The 10,088-nt window shown below is 36.5% G+C and overlaps 1 protein-coding gene across 1 annotated transcript; it reads left to right on the forward strand.

Moving 5' to 3' along the window:
• Nucleotides 1-4,683: 4,683 nt before the first annotated feature.
• On the forward strand, nt 4,684-9,226 carry LOC107769011 (receptor-like protein EIX2). Its single transcript, XM_016588184.2, has one exon. It carries the CDS (start codon nt 6,028-6,030, stop codon nt 9,055-9,057), a length of 3,030 nt encoding a protein of 1,009 aa, XP_016443670.1. The 5' UTR covers nt 4,684-6,027; the 3' UTR covers nt 9,058-9,226.
• The last annotated feature ends 862 nt before the right edge of the window (nt 9,227-10,088 follow it).

Consider the following 10,088-nt stretch of genomic DNA (forward strand, 5'->3'; position numbering starts at 1 on the left):
TATTCAAGCCTAAGAACTTCTAAACTTCCAAATCCGACAACCGATGCCGAAACTAACCAAACCACGTCTGAATGATCTCATATTTTGCACACACATCACAAATGAAACTACAAACCTACTCCAACTTCCGGAATTCTATTTTGACCCCGATATCAAATTTTCCACTGCCGATCAAAATCGCCAAATTTCCAACCTTCGCCAATTCAAGCCTAATTCTACTACGGACCTCCAAATCATATTCCGGATGTACTTCTAAGTCCAAAATCACCTAACGAAGCTAATGGAACCATCAGAATTAAATTTCGAGATCATTTACACATAGGTCAACATATGGTTGACTTTTCCAACTTAAGCTTCTACTTTTGAGACTAAGTGTCTCATTCCACTCCGAAACCACTCCGGACCCGAACCAACTAACCCGGTATAACATAATGAAGCTAAATAACACATAAATAAGCAGAAATGGAGGAAACGAGGCTATAACTCTCGAAACGACCGGCCGGATCGTTACAGATTCACGCAAGCGTGCACTCAAATTTGGGAATTAAGTATCATGGCTATGCCACGGGAACCGTACCCATATCCACGAAAATTCACATTATTAACCGTGCCTAAAGCAACTAACGTATTTATCAATATTTCTTTCTAAATTTGAGGTTATTTGTAAGGCTAGGAATTTATGGAGTAATAATTGTAGGAAGAGTGCAAGATTGGGTAGCTTATTCATTTTTTGAAGAGTTGGACTTGACAACTAGCTGATCGTTGGTGTCGGGCCTCATAAATACCAGTTCATTTGGCCCAATCATTTTATAAAAGTCCGCCTCTTAGGAAAGAAATAACCCACTTCTTCTTAACATACCCAAGCCCAATCTCGTTCTCAACTCTAATATACAACTCATTGATTTGCTAACCAAATTGTGCTCATAAGGCTCTTAGTTGTAAACAAGTAAGACTATAAATTTTTAATTTAATGCTATCTCCCAGCAAACTTCAATACAAGGCTGTAACGACCCGACCGGTCGTTTTGAGTATTACAACCTCGTTCGCCCATTTACTGCTCAATTTATGCTTTAAAGTTGTTATATGACTTGCCGGGGTGATTAGTTTGGGTCCGGTGATATTTTTGGAATAAATTGGAACACTTAGTTCCAAGGTTTAAAGTTTAAGTTGAAATAGTGACCGGATATCGACTTATGTGTAAACGACCCCAAAAAAGAGTTTTTATTATTCCAATAGCTCCGTATGGTAATTTTGGACTTAGGATCGTATCCAAAAAATTATTGAAAGTCCGTAGTGGAATTTGGTTTGAAATGGCAAAAGTTGAATTTTTGGAAAGTTTGACCGGGGAGTTGACTTTTTGATATCGGGGTCGGAATCCAATTCTGAAAATTTTTATAGCTCCGTTATATTATTTATGACTTGTGTGCAAAATTTGAGGTCAATCAGAATTGATTTGGTTGGTTTCGGCATCGAATGTAGAAGTTGGAAATTTTTAAGTTTCATTAAGCTTGAATTGGGGGTATGATTCATGGTTTTAGCATTGTTTTATGTGATTTGAGGTTTCGACTAAGTTCGTATGATATTTTATGACTTGTTGGTGTATTTGGTTGTGGTCGTGAGGGCCTCGGGTGAGTTTTGGATGGTTAACAAATCAACATTTGGACTTAAATAGTTGCTGGAATTTTTTTGCTGGAAATCGGGGGCAGAGATCGAGGGCAGTGATCGAGGGAATCAATCAAGGCAGCGATCAAGGACAGTGATCGAGGGCAAGGATTGAGACAGCGATCGGGGGTAGCAATCGAGGGCAGCGCCTGGACATAAAGTTTAAGTTATAAAAAGGGGACTGCATCCCATTTTTCATTTTTGACAAATTGGAGCTTGGGGAGAGGTGATTTTTGAGAAATTTTCAAGGATAACATCGAGGTAAGTGATTCTAACTCTTATTTGGTCACTATACACGAATATATCATTGTTTTTATCATTTAATTAGTGTTTTGAGATGAAAATTTGGGGAAAATTTAGAAATCTCATAAAACGAATTTTTGAGATTTCGATGTTGATTTAGAGTCGGATTTGAGTGAAACTAGTATGGTTGGACTCGTAATTGAATGTGTTGTCGAATTTTGTGAGTTTCGTCGGAATCCGAGATGTGGGCCCCACATGCGATTTTTGAGATAAATTTCGGATTTTTGTTGACAAATATGTATTTTCATATGAAATTAATTCATATAATTTGTATTGATTGAATCAAAATAATTATGATTAGATTCGAGCCGATCGGAGTCAAAAAATCGAGGAAAAGGCATACTACTTGATTGATTAAGCGTGGTTTGAGGTAAATGACTTGTCTAACCTTGGGGGGGGGGGGGAGGGATTCCCCTTAGGATTAGTATTGATATGAAAATTTTGATGTTTTGAAAGTCATGTACACGAGGTGACGAGTGTGCACACGTGCTAAATGTGGAAGAATATATCTTTAAATTGTGTAGATCACTGTTGCATATTAATTAAGTTATTTTATTCTGCTATATTCATCATCATTAATATATTTTAGTATTTTAAATTTGCCTGACATGTTCCTGCTAGGTGTTTTTACATGTTTAGTTGAAACTTTATTTTCTTTTGCTCTGTGCATTATTTGAAAGTTTGATTTCTTAATTTAATATTATTAAAATGAAGTATTTTACATCTAATTTTTTTTTTGATATTTAGACAAGGTGTTAAATTTGTGAAATATTATTTTTGTTGAATATTTTATGAGATTTTTGTACTCATTGTGATTGAACCGTGAGCTCCTTATTGTGAAAAATATTGTTGTTGTTGATTTATTTTAGCATGAGTCGTGAGCTCCTTATTGTGAAAAATATTATTGTTGTTGATTTATTTTGACAAGTTAAAATATTTGGACACTTGAGGTACGAATTATGATATATTGTGATATTGATACGCATGTGGTAGTATAAGGTCACGGTGTTGAAACACATGCGGTGAGATAAGAGTGGCTTGATACGCGTGGCTAGTAGGGGAACTACTAGAAGCCATGCGGTGTGATAAGGGTGGCTAAAATGCGGGATGCTATTTCGGAAAAAATATTTTCTTTAAAATTAAATGTGAAGGCTCCCGCGGTGATATAAGGAAATGAGATATTGTGAATTTATTTATGATTTGGGACTACGAGGCGGTACCTCGGGAGTGCCCTTGTTGATATTTCTTTATGGCTGCATTGCCTTTGGTTATTTTGGTGTTTTCCTTAAAGTTGTAAATTTTTATTTTCCTTCCGCGATGTGTTATTTGCCCTTATTCTGTGTAGTTAAATTGTGACATACTACTTACTTGATTCATTCTCATTGTCATTGTTATTATTATTATATTGTTAAACTTTTCTCTACCGAGTCTGTAATTTATTATTCTAATAAGGCATGACCTGACCTCGTCACTACTCTACCGAGGTTATACTTGACACTTACTGGGTACCGCTGTGGTGTACTCATACTACGCTCATGCACATCTTTTTATGCAGATCCAGGTACTTCCTATTAGACCAGGGCATCAGTGAACTAGCCGTACGCGGAGACTTCAAGGTATATCTGCCAGCGTCCGCAGACCTCGGAGTCCCCTTCTATCCTTATTATGTTGTATTCCTTATTCTCTTTAGACTCTAATGTATAGAGACATTTAGAATAAATTCTTAGAAGCTTGTGACTTATTCCTACCGGGTTTTGGGAGTTGAATTTGTTAAATTTGAAGTTTATATTCATTTATTCCGCATTGATAGGCTTACCTAGTCTTAGAGACCAGGTGTCATCACGACATCCTACGGAGGAAATTTGGGGTCGTGACAAAGGCTTATTAAGAATTCATGACTTACTGCTTACAGGAATCAGATGCAAAATCCTATAAGAATTAATACAATCAATTTTAAATAAACAATCAAAACAAACATTGTTTTAGGATAACAATACAATACGATACAATGGGTAACAACCATCCAAACAAGCAGAAATCAAACCTTAACGACGCAAACACATATGACATAAGCCAAAACAAGAGAATTTCCACGGCAAACATTGAGCATTCTTTGTTCTTGCATTTTTTAGGATTCAAAAATCAAAATTAAGCACCTACATTAATAAGAACAAAGTTAACAGAACTCAAAAGCATTCCACCATACAAAGCAACGTGATAGTAACTCAAGGATTCAGAAACAGAGCAACCAAACGATTGATGGAATTTAATAAAAGCATGACATTAATTTATTCATGAACAAAAAATGAAATTAAAAGAAGAGGATGGACCTTTGATGAGCACAACTTTCCCTTTTTATCAAGGAACTGACTGATACATAGATGCGAACAAAGAGCCGAAGCGGAAACTCGAACAGGACCAAAGAAACGGGACTTTTCACCGTCGACCTCGACTCTTGGCGCTGCTGTTTTGTGCGAAAAAAGGAGCTGTTCTGGGTCTGTTTTGGAGGCTGATCATTGGTGTGTTTTTGCAGGATTTTTGTTGCGTTTGAGCTCCCGTTTTGGACTGGTTTACGTTGGGTTTCGCTGCTGGTTTTTGGGTGAGATTTTGGGGTGTTTTAGATCTGGATTTTACGTTATTTCTTCTATTTGAAGTTCTTCTATCATTAATGATTGGAAACATTGAAGGTATGCTGCATTTAATCCTTTGCCAATACGGTCGATTTTATTTGAGTTAACAAATTATAAATCTGGAAATATTATTATTAACTAGGTTTAATTTTTTTTATATAAAATTAATTAGTTTAATCAAAAATCTACATTTGTTTGGTCAAACACTCATGTCATCTTCAATTGTAATTAATTATGTGCCCCAATTTCTCTATTTCATGCTTGCGAGGGCCTTTGCCCTTCTTCTCTGTAATAGAAGTGCTTCGTTTTTACCATATACCACCTTGAAAATTATAAAATTCACAAATACATGCTTACTGCTTACACTAAGCTCGTTTGGTTTAGACTTCATAATGAGACATCTTCCACTAATATTTCTTTCTTGAACTGGACATTTTCCACTAATATTTCACATGGAGAGCTCATTTTGTTAACTGGAAATTCAATTTAAATCTTCGTAATGACGATAATATAGGATGGAATTCAGTCTTGATAGCTTGCCACTACATCATAGCAGGAAAGTCGAAAGATTCAAAGCTATGTCAATTGTGTGATTGTTTATGACGTGCTTGATTTTTAGTTGAGTCTGAAGTCAGAGTATGACTCACAGTCATAGTAATCAAATTCTTATCAACAATTGACAAGTAACTACAAACTGTTTATTAGTCCAATGATGCTAACTAACATAGAATTATAGCATTAACTTAAAGTAATAAATCTAAACATATCCTTATGTAGTAATATACTCCTTCCATGGGACATTGAGTTCATAATTCGTATTATTATACCACTAACTCTTATTCTCGATTGCAAAACTTCACTTAGAAACCTCAATTTTAGTTTCGGCTAATTCATTAATCATATTGCTACACTACATTAAGGTTAAATGTTAAAGGGAAGAGTTAGCAATATAAGCTAAAATTACCTGAAGACTGATGTTAAAAGCCATAGACGTGGCAGAAATAAAATTGCTGAAAACATGCAGGCCTGAGCTATGTACGTTGTTCGTTTTTGTCCTGGTATGTTTAATTTAACTCCACCTTTCTAGAAATTAGTTTGACTTGGCAACAGAATCAACTTCGCTTTCACAAGACTAGCTAAACCTACGGAGATATTCTAAAATTCCATCAAAGAGGGCAGGAAAGAGGCTGCATTTTCTCAAACTTTTCCTAGTTTTATAATCAGAATCACAAAGACTTTTTCACTAGCTGAGAAGTCTTCTCATCTTTGCAAAAAGAAGAATAAAAGGGACTAATTTAATCTGCTCTTTTGACTAAGTTAGCTATAGCAGATTATAAAATTCTTGGGATTTGTCACGTAACTGCAGAGATGCAGTTGTTTATATTTTCAAGTTTCCTTTAGTCTTAGTAGTACTTTGCTCAATATTCTTAAGATGGGTATAGCAAGAAAGTTCATTCAACAGTTTATTTTGTTTAATATTTGTGTGACACTAATTCTCAATTATAACGTTGTGTTCAGTTCAGAAGTTGGTAACGGAAAAATCAAGTGCCTCAAGGCAGAGAAAGAAGCTCTTCTCAGGATCAAACGGGAGTTGTTGGACGTCCAAGGCCGAATTTCTTCTTGGGGAAATGAAGGATATAATCAAGATTGTTGCAGATGGAGAGGCGTCCATTGTGATAATCAAACCAGTAATGTCATCCGACTTGTTCTCCGTGGCCCCTCTGGTGCCAATGCAAATGTTGCTGTTGCACCATTGGTTGGTAAGATAAGTCCTGCCTTGCAAGAACTAAAGCATTTGAAATATCTGGATCTTAGTTACAATCGAATTTCAGGAGGCATACCAGATTTTGTTGGTTCTCTGAGTAAGTTAGATTACTTAAACTTATCTTGTGTTGGTAATGATTTTACAAAAGTTCCTTCCAATATTGGCAACCTTTCTAATTTAAATACCCTTGATTTGAGCTATAATGATTTTCTATCTGTGAATAACCTCAAGTGGCTCTCTGATCTTCGTCAATTGAGATATCTTGTCATAAATGGTGCTGATCTAAGTAAAGCAAATGATTGGCTAGAAGCAGTTTCCGAGCTTCCCTTCCTCCAAGTCTTGAGCTTTCGTCGTTCTATGCTCCCTGAAGTCCTCACTTCCAGTACTCCTCCAATTTCCCTTACAACCCTTGATCTCTCCTCTAATTTTCTGAATACTTCTATATACACCTGGCTGTTTGACATTACCAATCTGGTTAAACTTGATCTCTCTTCTAATGATTTAGATGGTCTTATACCCGATGCATTTGGGAACATGTTATCCCTTGCTCATCTAAATCTTTCTGGAAACTTTTTCCAAGGTCCCATTCCTGTTGTTTTATGGAATATGAAATCCCTGCAACAACTTGATCTGTCTGGCAATGCATTTGGAGGTGGTCTTCCCAGTTGCTTTGGGAAAATTAGTAATTTGAAATCGTTGCGAGTATCTTTTTGTAGCTTGACTAGACAGCTGCCTCAGATAATGAAAAACTTGTCATGCATGACAAATTCTCTAGAATACCTGAACCTAGAAAGGAATCATATCAGTGGTTTACTGCCTGATGTTTTAGCAAACTTTTCATCTTTGAGAGAACTGAGGCTCGGACATAATGAGATGAATGGATCCATTCCCAGAGTTGTTGGAAAACTTTCAAGTCTTGTTCTTCTAGATCTATCTTGGAATGGAATCGCGGGATCAGTCCCCGATCTTTTGCTATTATCATCTCTGAGGGATTTGCATCTTTCCCATAATCAGTTAAGTGGCTTAACTGACAGTATTGGACGCCTTTCCAAACTTGAGAGGTTATACCTCGATTCTAACCAGTTCGAAGGCACAATATCTGAAGCTCATCTTTTCAAACTCCCACGATTACGCGAGTTGGATCTCTCTTTCAATGCTCAACTACATGTTCAGATCAGTTCAGATTGGATCCCCCCATTTCAACTGGAGGGCATTCGTCTGGCACACTGTAGATTGGGTCCTGACTTTCCAAACTGGCTGCGGAACCAGAATAACATTTCTGTACTTGATTTGTCAGCCTCTGGAATTTCAGGTAACATTCCTAGTTGGTTCTGGGACCAGCTACCTGGACTCAACTTCTTAAACTTTTCTTACAATGATATTGGTGGAACTATACCAGATCTCTCAAGAAAGACTGCTCTTCTTCGAATAGATTTGAGTTCAAACAAATTCAGTGGTCTAATACCACAACTTCCTACTAACGTGACAACGGTTGATCTCTCCAGAAATTCTTTTTCTGGGACCATCTCTTTTGTTTGTGACAATTTTGATTCCTTAGGATATCTTGACCTCTCAGATAACCTGTTATCAGGAGAGCTTCCAAGTTGTTGGACGCTTAGAAGTCTAACGCATCTCAATTTAGCCAACAACAATTTCTCTGGGAAGATACCTAATTCAATGAGATCATTGCAGATGTTGGAAATGCTACACCTTCGAAAAAATCAGTTGACTGGAGAACTACCCCGGTCCCTAGAAAACTGCCAAAGGTTGAGTTTTATAGATGTTGGGGAAAATGCCTTGTCTGGTGAAATTCCAGCATGGATTGGGAATAGCTTAACTGATATCATAGTTGTTATCTTAAGGTCCAACAAGTTCAGTGGAAGCATACCTTCAAGCATATGCCAGCTAACAAAGCTTCAAATCTTAGACTTATCGCAAAACAAGATATCTGGGACCATACCAAAATGTATCAACAAACTCGCTGCAATGACTGAAGAAGAGAGCCCAACAGAAAAAATCAAGAGTTGGTATTTTCAGGTAGACGATGAAGGTGATGTCACAATGAATGCCTCGTATGATGAGAGTGCATTTTTGATGTGGAAGGGAAGAGAGTCTGAATACAGCAGTATACTTGGATTGGTGAAAAGCATAGATCTTTCAAGTAACAAATTGGTGGGAGAAATCCCTATGGAAATCACTTCTCTTGTGGGTCTTCTTGGTTTGAACCTGTCAAGAAACAACTTAACCGGCAGCATCCCTCTGAAGATTGGCCAGTTGAGGGCAATAAATTTCTTAGACTTATCCATAAACGGACTTTCAGGGAATATTCCTAGTAGCTTTTCACAGTTAAGTCACTTGGGAGTCTTCAACTTGTCTTACAACTTATCAGGTAGAATCCCTTTAGACACTCAATCACAGACCTTCAACTCCTCATCCTACTTTGAAAATCCTGGACTATGTGGCTCTCCACTAACAGAAGCTTGCCCTGGCGACGAAATGCCTCAACATCCAACGTTGGATGTTGATAGTGAAGAGGAAGAGGACGAGGACGAGTTCACTAGTGCAGAATTTTATATTAGCATAGGAATTGGCTTCGTTTTCGGATTTTGGGGTGTCTGTTATGCTTTGATCCTAAATAGAACATGGAGATATGCCCTTTTTAGATTCTTGGAAAATATTGTAAAGCATTATGTGTAACAGCACAAAGTAAATGTTGGAATTTTCTCTTCTATGTCGTCTGCTAGATCTTTTTTGCACAAGAAGATCTACTTAGATGTTAAAAAAATAGTTTTTATTTATATACTGTTGTAAGGCGCTATGTTACAACTTACAACCTTGAATTACTAAAAGTTAGTGCTCGCATGAATCCATTTGATGTGCATTGTACTCCAAAGATCATTTTTAGAATCAGCAGCCTTGAGATATTTGTATTTATTGATCTGCCAAGTTTTTATAATAGCCAGTCATTAGAATGTCCCGGGCAACAGTGAAATCAGGAATTTTCTCGGGTATTCAAATTTGAAAGAAGTAAAAAATTTCTCACAAAGTATGTTTTCAATATATGTTATATACCTCTAATTTCTAAAACCTAATATTTTACTTACATATGCAGTGTAATTTTCCGACGAAGGGTGGTCACCCTTACCGGGATATAGCTTTGCCCCTGGTCATAGGTGACTGCTAATACATTTTTTTGTGATAATCCAGTCAGAAGCATACATCAAGCAGCACACGAGAAAGGAAATTATTTAAAGCTGAATCTGATCACAAGCGTAGCAGTAGACGCCTTGTTAATCCTTAATAAAATTTTGGCTATTATTATTATTATTATTATTATCATTATTATTATTTTGTTATGACTACTAACTCTACTAGGATGCTTTTTTTTTTAACAAAAAAAAAAAACTCTAATTACGAGTACCTAACCTACGATGGAAAAGGCAAATTACGATGCTACCTGAGTTACAATGTGCAACAATCTCTAGCTAAACAACTTTGACTTGGTTTTTGTAACATTTTTGAATACTTAGAACTTCAGTTGTTATATATCCAAAAACTAAGTGCCTGTTTGCCCAAGCTTCTAGGAGGCGTTGGAAATTTTAATGTGTTTGGCCAAAATAAAAAAATACTTTTGAGCAGTAGCAGAAGTATTTCTTCTGCTTTTGGGGAAAATTACAAATTTTAACTTCTTCCAAGAAGTAGAAGCAAAGGAGAAAATTAAGTTGTTC

Source organism: Nicotiana tabacum, chromosome 2, assembly GCF_000715075.1.
Source record: "Nicotiana tabacum cultivar K326 chromosome 2, ASM71507v2, whole genome shotgun sequence".
NCBI classification, from domain to species: Eukaryota; Viridiplantae; Streptophyta; class Magnoliopsida; order Solanales; family Solanaceae; genus Nicotiana; species Nicotiana tabacum.

Bases quoted from the DNA above. Each gene is read 5' to 3' on its own strand.
- LOC107769011 (XM_016588184.2), top strand. From the start codon at position 6,028: ATGGGTATAGCAAGAAAGTTCATTCAACAGTTTATTTTGTTTAATATT.